The sequence below is a fragment of the Equus quagga genome, chromosome 1 (assembly GCF_021613505.1).
Source record: "Equus quagga isolate Etosha38 chromosome 1, UCLA_HA_Equagga_1.0, whole genome shotgun sequence".
Taxonomy (NCBI): Eukaryota; Metazoa; Chordata; class Mammalia; order Perissodactyla; family Equidae; genus Equus; species Equus quagga.
In genome coordinates this window covers 15,488,480-15,505,043 of record NC_060267.1, presented here as the reverse complement: position 1 = coordinate 15,505,043, position 16,564 = coordinate 15,488,480, and the positions used below count along the sequence as shown (strand labels likewise).

General features: G+C 45.2%; 1 protein-coding gene across 1 annotated transcript in view; it reads left to right on the top strand.

Annotated features, from left to right (window-relative positions):
* Positions 1-5,941: 5,941 nt before the first annotated feature.
* SP1 (Sp1 transcription factor) overlaps positions 5,942-16,564 on the top strand; it is a 37,718-nt gene continuing 27,095 nt past the window's right edge. Inside the window, exons 1-3 of the mRNA XM_046656660.1 lie at positions 5,942-6,044; positions 7,115-7,272; positions 7,591-9,106. Of these exons, the coding sequence (XP_046512616.1) occupies positions 6,038-6,044; positions 7,115-7,272; positions 7,591-9,106 (1,681 nt within the window). The 5' untranslated portion in view covers positions 5,942-6,037. The remainder of the gene's footprint in view (positions 6,045-7,114; positions 7,273-7,590; positions 9,107-16,564) is intronic.

The window sequence follows — 16,564 nt, the reverse complement described above, 5'->3', positions numbered from 1 at the left end:
GAGAGGTTCAGGCCCAGCCCACACCACTAAGCCGGCTCAGGCTGGGCCGGAGAGGGCCGCAAACCCCACCCCATTCCTCTGGGCACCTCGTGGCCCAGGCGGGTTTGTTTATGAATTCAGCCCCCTCCTCCCCCAGCCCGGCCCTCCGCCCGCCCCGAGTTCCGTGGGAGGGGGAACCCGGGCCAGCCCCTGGCCGGTCTCTCTCCCTTCCCTGCCCTTCCTTCCTCCAGTGTCTGCTGTGGATGCCCGAGGAGGGCAGGTCGTTTTCCCAAACCTGTTGAGCCTGTCGGGGCCATTCTCCTTTCTGGGAATGGGAAGCTGGGTGGTGGTGAAACTCTGTCCTCCACACTGGACTCTGGAGGGGATTCAGGGCTACGCGTTCCAGGAGAGGAAGGGGAAACTGCTTCCTTTTTGGTTAAAAGAGGAACTTTTGTTTTTTTAATGCTGAACTGGCAGGCAGGACCCCAGTCACCCTTGGGGTGCAGAGGTCTGGGTGGAGGTGGAGTGACTGGTGAGGGTAGATTGGCGTTGAGCACCGGCTTCCCAGGTCTGGTGAGCCTGGGATCGCCAAGGAGTCTGAGGGGGTTGGATACTTCGGGGAAGAGAAATGTTTTGATGATGTGTTTATTTCAAGCTGGAGTCCCCAGGGGTCAGATTTAAATGTTCGGGAAAACTCTTGTTTGCTCAGTTTTGGGTCTGGGTTCCTCTTCCAACCTCCTGGGTGCTGGAGCCTGCCTCTAGCTCTCAAGAATGCAGATGGATTGTGGAACTTGTCGGCAATTTCTCTTCCTCTTCCCCACCATGTTTCAAACCACCTCCGCTTTTATTTGCCAAACGGTCTTCAGGCTTCAGCTGGGTTTACAGCCAGGGCTGTCTTCTTGCAGCCCTCTTCAAAAAAGAGAATATTTGAGAAGGTTGGGCCAGAGGTCAGCTCTAACAATAACTAAATTGTGTTCTTGACCATGCCTCCCGACTCTCAGACAAAAACTCTCATCATTCCCCCCCAGCCTTTCTCCCTCCTCCAGGGCCTTCAAGACCACCAGAGCCACCCCCTGCTTGCAGGACTGAATGCAGGCCTTCCTAGTACAAATATAGTTTAGGCAGGGGTGAGCCACGACGCTTCTCAGATAAGGAAACAAAGACACAGCAAAGGTATAGAATGAGTCATTTTAAATAATGATAATAATAATAATAAAGAATATCTGCAGCCAGTCCTAGATTTCTCATCAACAGGCTCTGGGGTTCCCAAACAGAAAGAAGCCTGACTTGTTAAACAGTTCTTTTCTTAGTTTGTTGCCTTTCTAGGGCCCTAAAAAGACTGAGGGATGTGTGCGATGACCCATTAAGCTTCTGCAATCACCGCTGCACTGCAGATGACCTTAGACCGCATGGTGTGAAAACCTGGGCGAGTTTTCTTGTTCAGAGAGCTAGAACGCAAAGGTTTAGAAGACAATAGAGACTGTGTTGTCAGGGACTCTTTCTTTTTGAAGCTCCTTTATCCTGGAGTAGGCAGGATAGGTAAAAGAAATTTTCGTCAGTCTTTTTTGTACCTAACAGCTATAGTTGAAAGCTTACTGAGAGGGAAGCTTACAACGATGGTGTAAAAGGAGGGTTTGCAGCATCTGTCTATTTTGATTTATAAAATGTTCCCAGTTACCAGATTGTTAAGTGGGAAATTGATGAAAGCTAGAATGACTTCAGAATCAGGAAGGGGCCGGCCTGGTGGCGCAGTGGTTCAGTTCACATGTTCTGCTTCAGCAGCCTGGGGTTTGCCAGTTTGGATCTTGGGTGAGGACATGGCACGACTTGTCAAGCCATGCTGTGGCAGGTGTCCTAATAAATAGAGGAAGATGGGCATGGATGTTCGCTCAGGGCCAATCTTCCTCAGCAAAAAGAGGAGGATTGCCAGCAGATGTTAGCTCAGGGCTAATCTTCCTCAAAAAAAAAAAAAAAGAATGAGGAAGAATGTTTTAACTTGTACAAGGCAACTACCTGCAGGCTGAGACTCAGTCCTTAGCATTATAATATCAGGAGATGTTCAGGACTAGGCTTCCCTTCCACTTAATGAGTGTTTACTGAATGTCAACTATATGCCAGGCCCTGAGGATACAATGTGAAAAGGCCTCATGGGGCCCTCAGATTGCTTTGTCAGTTGGAGGAGATTGGATCTTTAGATACCTCTAATGGAGGTATGTAAGAAGAGCATAGTGGGTAGCGTATTCAATACATGGGGGAGGGAGGAAAGACTTCATAGAAGTGGTTCTTATCAAAGATAAGAGTTTGGTAGACCTGAAGGAGGACAAGCTGAGTAAACTGTGGCACTTTGGAGACCCAAGAATGCATACTTTTTGGGAAAACATCAACAAAAACAAAGTGAAGGGTAAGAGAGCGCAGTGGACAGAATGGAAGATGAGCCTGAATAAGTGCAGGCCAGACCACTAAGAGCCTTGACTTCCATGCTGAACGTTACCACTTAGTACATGTGAGGGTTTCTGTATTATAGCCAGGCACAATTCGTGTTCTTATGAGTGGTTCTGAAGTGGAACAACTCTCAAATGATCCACAGTGCTTTTTTTTGAGGCAGGGGGAGTGAAGAACATTGACCCCAAGCTACTGTCTGTGCCAGTCTTCCTCCGTTTTTTGTATGTGGTTTGCTGCCACATCACGCCTTGATGAGCACTGTGTAGGTCCACACAGCTCCCGGGATCTGAACCTGCGAACCCCGGGCCTCCGAAGCCAAGCATGGAACTCAACCACAATGCCCCCGAGCCAGCCCCTCCACATTGCTTTTTTTTTTAGGAAGATTAGCCCTGAGCTAACTGCTGCCAATTCTCCTGTTTTTGCTGAGGAAGACTGGCCCTGAGCTAACATCCGTGCCCATCTTCCTCTACTTTATATGTGGGACGCTTACCACAGCATGGCTTGATGAGCGGTGCCATGTCCACACCCGGGATCTGAACCGGCGAACCCCCCGCCGCTGAGAAGCAGAACGTGCGAACTTAACCGCTTCGCCACCAGGCCGGCCCCCACACTGCTTTTTAAACAGTCATTACGAGATATTTAAATGATTTCACAAATGTAGACAGACACTGTGAGGATTTGAGAAGCCTTGAAATAAGTTTATTCATTTTCGTTTTTGATTTTTGTGTTTAGTCTAAAGCAAATTTGTTCAGGTTTTCACAGATGACTTGGACAAGATGGATCAAGTCCATTTGCTCTCAGGGACTATCAATAAGCAAGCATAAGTTGAGGACATCCCTTACTGGCCAGGTTCTGAATTCTGTCTTGTCCTGGAGACGCAAAGAGAGAGTATTGTGAAAAGGATGATGGCTCTTGAATTTCTGAGTCTAAATCTAAGCCTCATTCTCAGTATCTGGGATAAAATCAAACCTTAGTCCCCATTTCAGGCATAGACTAGTTTAGAGCCACGGAAAAAACACAAACTTTGGAACTAAACAGAAGTCATAATTTAACTGAAGGATCTGAGCCTCAGTTTACTCATCTGGAAAAGGGGATGACAATTCCTGAAATTGGTCGAAAGGATTAAGTTAGACAACATATATGAAACGTTGAGAGGACTGCTCCACAATGGAGTCTCATGCATCCCCCCACCCACCCCAAGTTTAGGTGCGGTCTTTTGCTGAAATCACTAACCAGCTGTTAGAATCTCCAGAGCTTGGTTTACAAAGATGAGTAATGCAGTTTCTTCACTCCAGGAAGTTCCTTCCCTTCTGGAAGTTTCTTCCCGTAGTGTTTCTTAAACTCCAGTTTAGGCAATCACTTGAAAGAGCTACTTAAAAAAATGCATATTTTCAAACCCCACTCCAGAAAATCTGATTTATTAGGTCTGAGATGGGGTTTAGGAATCTACCTTTTTAAAAAAGCAGTCCAGAGGATTCTGATAGAAACTGTCTGACACTATATTTTCAGAAACTTTGATCTAGGGAGAGCTATTAATTATAATGTAATGTGATGTTTTATAATAAAGGTATACAAGAGGATGATGCCATTTGAGCTGTCCTGGAAGTATGGGCAGGATTTTTTTTTCAGGAGCTAGAAGGTGACAATAAAAAAGGATTCTTTATAAACAATAAAAAACATTTTTAAATTAAGTCCGTTTTTATAAATGGTTATACAAGGCATTGCTTTATTTACTTAACAATTTATAGAAGGCTTTTTGTGGGACTTTCTGCGAACTTTTTGTAGGACTGTTCTGGGTTGGAATCTGGCACTGCAACTCATTAGCTTTGTGACCTTGGGCAAGTAACTTCCCAGCCTAAATTTCTTCATTTATAAAACACTTATCTCTCATATTTACTGTCTTCCTCGTGAGGATGACATAAGGAATGCAAAACGCCTAAATGACCTAGGCACCCGACACAGTAGGCATTCAACAGTCACTTCACCTTCTTCAGGCCCGGCCCAAAGCAGCAGAGGCCTGTTTCACGGGAATCCAGACTTAAAACATCACAACCTATCAGGAGAGTGCTGAAATTGTAGGTAGAAGTGACAACATAGAAGATAAGAGTACTAAAGAGAATGACCTCCTTATGTCATTGCCAAGCCGCCCAGGCTGCCTCCACCACAACTAGCATAAAGGAGAGGCAGAATGGGAGGCCAGAAATTCAGGTGCCTCGGGGAAAATCTCCTTCAACCTTTGCAGCTGCAGAAAGCAGGAATTCTATCTCGCGATCAGGTGTTCTGCTTAGACCACGTTTACAATTAAGGGGGAGGGGGAAGTATGTGACTGATGGCCCTTGAGTCCGGGAGGTTCTCCAATGCACTTTAGCCTCACAGACAAGCTCTTGAAAAGTTCGCCCGCCGTAAGGGAAGTGGTCAGCACCACCGTCTGGGGGAACTTAATAAAATGGCGTTTGCTGGAATCTCCCAAAGACCTTGCAAATTGGTCAGCTCGGCATTCACCGACTGGGTGCGCGCAGTCGCCAGATCTCGCGGCGCCTGCACCCACGGGGCTGACACCCACACTCAGAGGATCCGCCCGCCCGTCCGCCCACCCGGGAGCGGCGAGGCCCGAGAGGTACTTTTAAGGGCGGTTAAACGAAGACTCCAACGAGCCTGTGTGGCAAGGCAGAAGCGCGAGCGAGTGTCGCGGCCCTGACACCTGTGGAGCTGCAGGGATCCGCGAATGCGCATCACCTAATCCCTGTAAAGACGTCCTCTGAGGAGGGCCAATATGGCGACGGACTCCTCCTGGCACAGCCCTGTTCCCTCCCCCGTGACCGGCTGCTCTAGTAACGCCCATTGGCCAGGTTTGAGGCGGTGCCTGGCTTCCTTCGCCGCCTCATTGGGCTGAGTGACTGAAGGAGACGCCAATTCTCCTCTGCCCACTCCAAGGTCCCACCCCCAGACTTCAGTTCACGTTTAATTGGCTTTTGCTTCACGTCAATTTGCGTCCTATCTTGTCTCTTTTCAGCGTTAATCCAATCATAACTTCCCTGGCTGCCCGCCTGATTTCTGATTGGCTTTGATCAGGTTCATCCTATCCCATTTCTGCCTACTTCTTACCTCTCCTCCCACTAGGACTTTGCCCAGGCATGTCCAGGGTTCTCATTGGTCGTTGTTCTGTCACTCCAATCAAAGCTCTTCCTATCCCTACCTCTTAGGTAGCCCGCCTGGCTGTTGACTGGTTTCTTTCCAAGCCTATCATCTGTAGCTCCCGCCCATCTCCACTTCCTTCGCCTTTCATTGGCTTTTAAAAGTGAGAGGGCGGTCTTTTTGGGCGGACACCAGGCACGCAACTTTGTCTTACACGCCTTACAGAGCAAGCGAGTCTTGCCATTGGATAATCTGCCCGCCTTTCTTCTGCAAGTCCCTCCTTTCTCCCTCCCTCATTGGGCGGGGCAGCAGCGGAGGGGCGGAGCATAGGCTGGGCTTGTGGCGCGCTGCTCCCTCCTCCTTACCCCCCCCCCTCCCTGTCCGGTCCGGGTTCGCTTGCCTCGTCAGCGTCCGCGTTTTTCCCGGCCCCCCCCAACCCCCCCGGACAGGACCCCCTTGAGCTCGTCCCTCAGCTGCCACCATGAGCGGTAAGGATGAGTCCACTCCAAGCTTAGGGGTGGGAGGGGAGTGAGGGGGCGCGCGCGAGGGCCGACCGGGCGGTCCCCGCCGTGAGGGGGGGCGGGCGGGAGGCGGCGGCGGCGGCCTTGGTCCCGCCCGGGGCGGAGGGAAGGGAGGGAGAAGGGGCAGTGGCGGGGCCTCCGAGGAGGAGGGGGATGGGCCGCCCGCCCCGGGGGAGGGGGCAGCGTGGCCTCGCCCGCCCCCTGCCCGCCCCGGCCACGGGGGACGGGCCTTACCCCCCACTACTCGGCCGCCCGCCTGAGGCTCCTCCCGCCGGGGGCTGGAGCCGCGGGGGTGGCCCGAACAGGGCAGGCCCCGCCCGGGCCAACCGCCTCCCTGGTCCGCCCTCTAGTCGCCGCCTGCCCCCAGGCCCCCCCCCCCCCCCCCCCGTAGGTCCCCCCTCCCCCCCCCCCCCGGCCCGCCCTTTCCACGCCCCTCACCCCGAAACCGCCCTTTCCCTCTAGGGCCCGCCCTCCTCTATCCGCCCCGAAACCTCCTGACCTGGACTGCCTTAGCCCCTCACAGTGTTCACAGATGTTTCCCCATTCACCCTTCCCATCTCCTCTTTCCCCCTTTCCCCTCCTCTCTTGTTCCTTTCTACACTTGAAGTTTTCCCTTTCTCCATCTCCTTGGACCCTAATTTTAGCAGGCGTTCCATCCGCCCACATGTTGTTTTTTGCCTTACCTATCCTTCTCTTTTTCCCCAGGATACTTTTTCTTATCTTGCAACCCTTTCAGCATGCCCACCGCCCCTCACATTTCCTATACCAAAAGTACTTTTTCCATGTTTTCTGAGGTTAATTTTGGGCAGGGGAGAATTGAGGCCCAGTTTTGGTACCATCCAGCCTAGTTCACGTCCTACATGTCTTATAACTATCCTTTCTCCCCCAGTCCATCTTTTTTTTTTTTTTTTTTTTTTTTGCCCTGGTGCCTTCACGTTCTTGGTTATTTCTCTTTCATCATAGCCTCCTTTACCCTTCCTCACTTTACCCTTTTCCTTCCCCCAACTGTAAGTTGTTTGTCTTTTAATTCTTTTTAGACCAAGATCACTCCATGGATGAAATGACAGCCGTGGTGAAGATTGAAAAAGGCGTTGGTGGCAGTAATGGGGGCAGTGGTAATGGTGGTGGTGCCTTTTCTCAGGCTCGAAGCAGCAGCACAGGCAGTAGCAGCAGCAGTGGAGGAGGAGGAGGGCAGGTAAGTGCCTGTCAGGATAAAGTGGGGAAGGTGTTGAGAGGATGTATATATTCTTAGGTGATTGTCTTCCTTTTCACAGAAAAATTTTTAGGAAGGGGCTAAACCGTTTTATACGTAGGGAAGTAAGCACAGAAAGACAAGTGGCTTGGAGATCCCCAAAGATGAGAATTTCAGCTGTATAGATAGATGAGCTTTTGTGTGTGTTTTTTTGCTCTTTGTTTGCACTGCTTTGCTGCTTATTTGTTGTATACCGCCCCCTGGGCTGGCAGCCGGGTGTCACTAAACTAACTGCTTTTCTCTCCCGTGTTTTCTGGCCAGGAATCCCAGCCATCCCCTTTGGCTCTGCTGGCAGCAACTTGCAGCAGAATTGAGTCACCCAATGAAAACAGCAACAACTCCCAGGGCCCAAACCAGTCAGGGGGCACAGGTGAGCTTGACCTCACAGCCACACAACTTTCACAAGGTGCCAATGGCTGGCAGATCATCTCTTCCTCCTCCGGGGCTACCCCTACCTCAAAGGAACAGGGTGGCAGTAGTACCAATGGCAGCAATGGCAGCGAGTCTTCCAAGAATCGCACGGTCTCTGGTGGGCAGTATGTTGTGGCTGCCACTTCCAACTTACAGAACCAGCAAGTCCTGACAGGACTACCTGGAGTGATGCCTAATATTCAATATCAAGTAATCCCACAGTTCCAGACCGTAGATGGGCAACAGCTGCAGTTTGCTGCCACTGGGGCCCAAGTACAGCAGGATGGTTCTGGTCAAATACAGATCATACCAGGTGCAAACCAACAGATCATCACAAATCGAGGAAGTGGAGGCAACATCATTGCTGCTATGCCAAACCTGCTCCAGCAGGCTGTCCCCCTCCAAGGCCTGGCTAATAATGTACTCTCAGGACAGACTCAGTATGTGACCAATGTACCAGTGGCCCTGAATGGGAATATCACTTTGCTACCTGTCAACAGCGTTTCTGCAGCTACCTTGACTCCTAGCTCTCAGGCAGTCACGATCAGCAGCTCTGGGTCCCAGGAGAGCGGCTCACAGCCTGTCACCTCAGGGACTGCCATCAGTTCTGCCAGTTTGGTATCATCACAAGCCAGTTCCAGTTCCTTTTTCACCAATGCCAATAGTTATTCAACAACTACTACCACCAGCAACATGGGAATTATGAACTTTACCACCAGCGGATCAGCAGGGACCAACTCTCAAGGCCAGACACCCCAGAGAGTCAGTGGGCTACAGGGGTCTGATGCTCTGAACATTCAGCAGAACCAGACATCTGGAGGCTCGCTGCAAGCAAGTCAGCAAAAAGAGGGAGAGCAAAGCCAGCAGACACAGCAACAACAGCAAATTCTTATCCAGCCTCAGCTAGTTCAAGGGGGACAGGCCCTCCAGGCCCTCCAAGCAGCACCATTGTCAGGGCAGACCTTTACAACTCAAGCTATCTCCCAGGAAACCCTCCAGAACCTCCAGCTTCAGGCTGTTCCAAACTCTGGCCCAATCATCATCCGGACACCAACAGTGGGGCCCAATGGACAGGTTAGTTGGCAGACTCTTCAGCTGCAGAACCTCCAAGTTCAGAACCCACAGGCCCAGACAATCACCTTAGCCCCAATGCAGGGTGTTTCCTTGGGGCAGACCAGCAGCAGCAGTACCACCCTTACACCCATTGCCTCAGCTGCCTCCATCCCTGCTGGCACAGTCACTGTGAATGCTGCTCAGCTCTCCTCCATGCCTGGTCTCCAGACCATTAACCTCAGTGCGTTGGGTGCTTCAGGAATCCAGGTGCACCAGCTTCCAAGCCTGCCGTTGACTATAGCAAATGCCCCAGGTAAGGCTTCCAATCTTTTGCATTTATTTCCAGAGCTAACTAGCATCTCAGCTGAAACTGTTGAGTCTAAAGAAGGGAATAGAGTCTTTTGGGGATGACGGTTTCTTGAGGGCTAGTCATTTAGGCAAGTCAGTTAGAGAAATAGCAGTGATTCTATTTAAGTCATTTGGAACTGTTTAACGGAAACGTTTTTTTTCAGTTAATGTGATGAGAAAGGAGTACATCAGAGTGATGTCCCTGGGGTCTCCGTACTTCCAGTGCCTTTGGTGTTACAGAACAAGGGTCGGCAAGCTTTTTCTGTAAAGGGCCGGATAGTAGATATTTTAGGCCTTGTGGGCCACATATAATCTCAGTCACATAATCTTTGTTTGTTTTATACAACCATTTAAAAATGTAAACCCATCTTAGCTTGAGGGTTTTATTTGGCCTACAGGCCCCTGCGTGGGGTAGAAATTGATTATAAACTTGACCTCTTTGTAGGACAGTTTTTAAGTCCTTGAGTATTTCTCGTGAACTCCAACTCCTACGTGAGGGAAGAGTGATATAATGGATTCCAGAAGGTTTTTCAACAAAATACGTTGCCTGGTTAATCTTTAGTTAACCAGAATATCCTACTCTCTGAGCAAGCTAGTTAATCAAGGTTTAATTTTTTTAACTCATACTTACCTTATAAGTAGAATCCGTTCATCTCTCCTTACACTAATGTATATTTTTAATACGCTTCCTAGGTGATTCTGATACTTCCTAGATAAGAGGACCACTTCCTAGACTGCTTTAAAAGTTAGTGTATGGTTGAGAAGGGAGGGGAGAGAAAGAGAGTGGGGCCTGGAGTGGAGTGGGGAGGTGGAGTTGAGAGGAGTTAGGAATAAGGAGAGCATTGACGGGAAGAAGAGTGGTTAGGGAAGAGGTATATATTGAAATGTATGTTGAATCAGTTGACCACAATATTTAATCATTCATTTTGAACTGTCTCACTGTTGGTTATTTGAAATTTAAAATGTATCCATTTAAAAAGGTAAGAGTCTATTTAGAATTGTCATTTTCAATTCCATCGTGATGGAGCTAATCTTGAATACAGCACAATAAAAGGATACATACACATTTTTATATTCTGGCATGATATATAAAAATTAAAATGGGAAGTAGTTTAATGCTACTGAGCTTCTATTAGAATATATGTGGGTTCATGAATTGTTTACTTTCTTATAATGGAAATTATAATGGAAGAGGTCTCCTTCCATTTAGACTGGTTCTTATTTAAGTGAGGATAACAAATAAGCAACCTTATTTCCCGCCTCCTGCAGTTTTGGAAAATGGGGGGGGGTCTACTCAAGTTCCTTTTCTTACATTCTTTTGTTTAAAATGACTACCTTTTGAGCTTTTACAAGACAGTAATTTTCTTAGTGAATTGGAGATCTTGAAATAGAAAATTAGAGCTCGAGGGGATCTAAGAAATCCTGCAGTGCGACTGCCGTATTTTCTAAATGAGGACAGTGAGATACTGAGAAGCACCTAAATGATGAGACTGCAGCCAGAGCTGGGCTTACGGTTAGGTTAGTTCTCCTCCTCTAGGGCATTGCTTGTTCATTTTAACTCTGCACGTGAGAAATCCTTTAGATCATTAAAAATGTTTTAAAAAGATATCTTTGCTCTTTGAAATTTAATGCTCTAGAGCTGGCAAGTGTTTTATAGGCTAAAAATTATGGGAGTAGAAGTGAGAAAAGTTGAATAAAAACTGAACTCAGCAGCCTGGAAATTTAGACACTTGCGAAGTAATCTACACTAGCAAGTTTGTTTTCCTTCTGCTTTTAGGTGGTTGTATCCAGCAGTTTTGCTCTTCTTTAAAGGAAAGCAAAGTTGTGGGGTTGTTCCAGTTAATAATAATTTGGATCCTTGCACTTTCTAGAAGGTTTATAAGTTAGGTTGTAGAGAACAATTATGAGGCACTCTCATTGCTAAATCATGCTCTGGGGAGGTCTGCCATTTCTTGTGTCATAGGATAGGCTACCTAGCTGTTATGTTCTGAGCTCTGAGCTCAAGAAAATGCATGCCTTTCTGTAAGGTAGCTTGACATTCACTAATGGAAATGAGGCATTGAAAAGCCATTTTGTGAGAGTTGAGATTGTTTGCTTCATTAATAGTGGTTTCTGAAGGTACAAGTTTCCTTCTTTCTGATTAGTCGTACTTATGCAACGCTTTTTTCCCCTTCAGTTGCTCTGACTTTATGCTTAATGAAAGATGATAAAATCATTTCCTGGAAGCTTAGTGCTGCTCAGCTGTTGCCTGGCTGCTACAGTGTCTCATTTTACCCCTTTTTCTGGTTATGTATAGTTATTTTACTGGGGAAACTTAACCTCTTAGTATGATCTAGTAGAAAGAGCATTGGACGTGAAATCACGTTGTACGATGTAGATACATAGATAGGTAGGTAGCACTCCACAAAGGGAGACATGATTGTGAAGACTTCGTCTGTTACATTTATTATTTTTAAAAATCTTTTTTTAAAAATCTTCTAAGCTCTGCTGTTGACTTTCACTCTTGTTTACTCCTGTTTGTTGAATACACAGGCAGAGGCACAAACTTAGAACCAAAATAAACCAGCCATCTCTGTATTCCTGTGTTTTTCATGGCTCTGCCCCTGTGGGTGGTATGAGGAAGGGACCACCCAGTAAACTGAATTTAGTTTCCAGACAGTGAATTGATCAGTGGACTCTTAGGTTTTTTTATTTAAAGTTATCTGCAGCTTTTTCTTTTTCTTTTTCTTTTATTAATACCCCTTTCCCTTTATCAGCACCCTTTCCTCTCATTTTGTAGTCACACTCTCATGGATCTTTTTTTTTCGGCTTAAAGCTTCAGTTTTTTCCTCAGCCACTGCTAAGTCTTGAAAACTCTTGCCCTAGGTTGAGGAGGGGCTGGCTCTGAAAGACTGAGTTTGGATGACTTCTTGGGAGTTCTGCCTAATAAAGAGTGTAGGGCTGGGCTTTGGCAGGAGAATAGAACATATTTCCTTGATGGCTATAATTCACTCGAGAGGCAAATTTCAGGCACTAAAAATAAAAATTTCACATCTGCTTGGTTTTATCGGGGTCAGGAAAATGTCTTCTCTTAGAAGTTAAGTTGAATGTGATACCAGAGTTGGTTTGCCAGCAGTGTCACTAAACTCGGGGTCAGATTGCTGAGAACTAATTTGTTGAAAAGTTGTCTTTTAGACCAGTGCATTTGAACATTAATGATAAGTAGGTTTAGATGACTTAAATGTATTCAAAATTATTCTAGTGCAAAAGGTCGTACAAGAGAATTTTCTATTTTAAAATAACATGCTTTATTAAATATGTCAAAAGTTTCTGCATCATTTGCCTTCTTTATCTAATATTATACTTGTTTCTCAGGATGATGTTAGTGCTTTCTAAATGATTTCATTTAAGTAGAAAAGGTCTCCTTTAAAACATTGATCCCTTGATTGATTTGAAAAGACTGAGAAGATGGTCTTCAGAACATCTGAATTGCTTCTATTTATTCATTCCAGTGGCTTTCTGTAAATGACATCATTGTTAAATCACGTTATATTGTGTAATGTGGCCATTTTAGTTCCTAATTAAATAACAAGAGCACAAGGGTGCCTAGTGTTTCAGAAAAGTTTAGTATCTGTTCTGTTGTCATATCTCCCTTTCCTTTTAATTGTTCCACTTTGTAAATTAGCTTGTAAATGTTGCCAGTAATAGCTTAGTTCTGCTCATTCCTTGCTTCTGATTGTTTTATTTTCTCTCCTTGAAGATGTTTTAAAATGTAAGATGGACGTCTTTAGAAAAGCTTTATTACTTAATGCTTTGTAAGTTACTTATTGGGTGTCTGTAAACATTAATAGATAATTTGTTGAAATTTTTCACTTTGCTGTTTAATTGAAAAACAAGCATATTTTTTTCATATTTCTTACAGAAGGTATGTCACAATAGTACTATCCCTTTTTCTAACGTTTAGCGTTATTATACAGGCCCTGGTATGCTGAGGCATTATTTAAAAATGTGTTTGCCCACACTATGACTATATTGTGAATACTATGCTAGGTTTTAAGAATTGTTCCCCTTACAAGACCCCAAAACAAGTTTCTGTAGAAAGATTTTTTCAGAGTTGCTTGCAAATCTGGGCTGTAATTTGAATTTGTGCTTTTGCTCCAATATTTTTTAAACTCTGAATGGCTTATGGAAACTGGGCAGTATTACTTGTTTGGCAAGTTTGGATGTGCCTATCTAATTTACTATGAATCCTCCTTCTCACCCTGGATCTGTGTACAAAATAAACAATAACTTAATAATTTTGAAGGAGTTAAAATGTAAAATACCTAGGTCAAGACAAAGACTTGCCCTTTAAGAGATGAGAGAGCTGGGGCCCGCCCAGTGGCAGCAGCTGTTAAGTTCGCATGTTCCCCTTCGTCTGCCCAGGGTTCGCTTGTTCGGATCCCGGGTGCGGACATGGCACCGTTTGGCAAGCCATGCTGTGGTAGGTGTCCCACATATAAAGCAGAGGAAGATGGGCATGGATGTTAGCTCAGGGCCAGCCTTCCTCAGCAAAAAGAGGAGGATTGGTGGCAGATGTTAGCTCAGGACTAATCTACCTCAAAAAAGAAAAAAAAAAAAGAGATGAGAGAGCTAACTTAAAAATCTGTAGTCTGTGAAAAAAAATTTTTTTTTGAGGAAGATTAGCCCTGAGCTAAGACCAACTGCCAATCCGCCTCTTTTTTTTTTTTTTTTTTTTTTTTTTTTGCTGAGGAAGACTCCCTGAGCTAACATCCGTGCCCCTCTCCCTCTCCTTTATATGTGGGACACCTACCACAGCATGGCTTGCCAGGTGGTGCCATGTCCTCACCTGGGATCCGAACTGGCAAACCCCAGGCTGCCAAAGTGGAACATGCGCATTTAACAGCTGTGTCACTGGGCTGGCCCCGAAAAGTTTATGACTAACAATGCTTTTTGTTTCTTTTTTTCCTATTGTCTGTCCTAGGCTACAAATGTTAGTAACACTTCAAAATAACCAAAGTAGGTAAAAAAAAAAACAGAGCCATTTTTCTACTTGAGAGAAGACCTAGTAAAAGATACGAAAATAGTGTAGTGGAAAGAACATTTTCTGAAGTCAAAAGATCTTTGTCACTGTTTTGTCAGTGAACTTTGGCAAGTCATTCAATCTTTCTACCCTTTAGGCTCTGTCAAAAAGGGTATCGGAGGGGATGAAGGTTTCCAGCTCTGCAACCTTCAGGTTAATTACTACTACCATGGCCAGTCTGTTTTAATTGTATTATGTTTGCAAAAAGCTGTAACAATTTTAAGCCATCAAAACAGGGTCAATTCAATGAAGAACATACTGAATAATTTGGAAAGATCCATCTCAATAACACTTAACCTTACGTATTTGGATTCTTTGCAACAAACATTTATTTTCCTATGAAAACCACTTAAAAAAATTTTTTTTTCCTCCAAGGAAGATTAGCCCTGAGCTAACTGCTGCCCATCCTCCTCTTTTTCCTGAGGAAGGCTGGCCCTGAGCTCACATCCATGTCCGTCTTCCTCTGCTTTATACGTGGGACACCTACCACAGCATGGCTTTTGCCAAGTGGTGCCATGTCTGCACGTGGGATCTGAACCGGCCGAGCCCCAGGCTGCCGAAGCAGAACGTGCGCGCTTAACTGTTGCGTCACCAGGCCGGCCCACTATTTTAATTTTATCCAGACCATTTGTCTTAAGGTAAAAAGCCTTTAGCCCTGAAAACTATTTGGAAATATTCCGTACTATCAAATTTCTTTGTTTGGTTTGGTGTTCTTTTAAAAGGTTATCTCTTGGCATTATTGTGTTTTGAATGACCTCCTTGTTTAGCCTTAAATGCTGTTACGAAATTGAATAATACTCATGGTTCAGTTAACTTACATTGGCATTAACCACCAGTATACTTAGTAATATAATTACCCCGCAGGCTGGAGAATTAGATACAGGAGTCTGCCTGGTGGTGGCGTAGTGGTTAAGTTTGCGTGCTTCACTTTGGCAGCCCAGGGTTCACAGGTTCGGATCTCAAGCATGGACCTAGCACCTCTTGTCCATCTACACTGTGGTGGCATCCCTCATAAAATAGAGGAAGATTGGCACAGATGTTAGCTTAGTGACAGTCTTCCTTGTACACACACACACACACAAAAGAAACAAAGTATAACAGCGAAACTGGTTTCCAGTTTTTGATGCTTCAGTCATAGACAAATTTAGCAAAATTTATTGAGCATTTATTGTATATCAAATGTGCTTGGCTCTTAGGATTCGTTGCTACAGGTAGTGGTCCCTGCCTTCATGAAGCTCCACTCGCTGCTGTGCTACAGCTACTTTACCTACACTTAGTGCACTTCAGAGGGGACTAGTTTTCCTGCAGCTAATCCTCAGAGATGTGGCAAAATATAAGACAAAATAGGGCGACAAGTGTTTTGGATTTATAGGATAATCTCCTGGTACTGTGTTCTGTATTGTCAGGTTTTATTTATTTTTAATTCAAAATGCTGTCATGTGGGGGCCAGCCCCATGACTTAGTGCTTAAGTTTGGCGTGCTCTACTTTGGCAGCCTGGGTTCAGTTCCCTGCCCTGGACCTACACCGCTTGTTGGCAGCTATGCTGTGTCGGCGGCCCTTATACAAAATAGAGGAAGATTGGCACAAATGTTAGCTCAGGGCGAATCTTCCTCCAGCAAAAAGAGGAAGATTGGCAACAGATGTTAGCTCAGGGCAACTCTTCCCCAGGAAAAAAAATGTCATGTCCTTTAATATTTTGTTAAGTATCCTTTTATTTATAATTTTGGCTCAGGTTTCTAAAAGCAGATAACATGGAAAAGGAGGGAAGAGGATTATATAAATATTGTGATTTACTTAATGATATTTTTGCTTGTTCACTGTTAATCCCTAGTATTTACATAATTTTAGGGAAAAAGTATTTAAAATAAAAGAATATGCAAAGTAATATAGTAATTTTTTAAATAATTATTTTTCATTTTAAAAAACACAACATGAAATTTACCACCTTAGCCAGTTTTTACTGTACAGTTCAGTAGTGTTAAGTATGTTCTCATTGTTATGTGACAGATCTCCAGAACTTTTTCATCTTACACAACTGAAACTCTGTATCCGCTAAACTCCTCATTTCCCCTCCCCCCAGTCCTCGCAACCGTTACTCTACTTTCTATTTCTATGAATTTGCTGATATGTCATATAAGTAGAATCATAGAGTATTTGTCTTTTTGTGACTGGCTTGTTTTGCTTACTGTAATATCCTCAAAGTTCATCCATTTTTTTAGTGTGTAACAGGATTTCCTTCCTTTTAAAGGCTGAATAATATTCCATTATATATATATATATACCACATTTTCTTTATCCATTCATCTGTGATGGACGTTTGGGTTACTTCTGCCTCTTGGCTATTGTGAATAGTGCTGCTG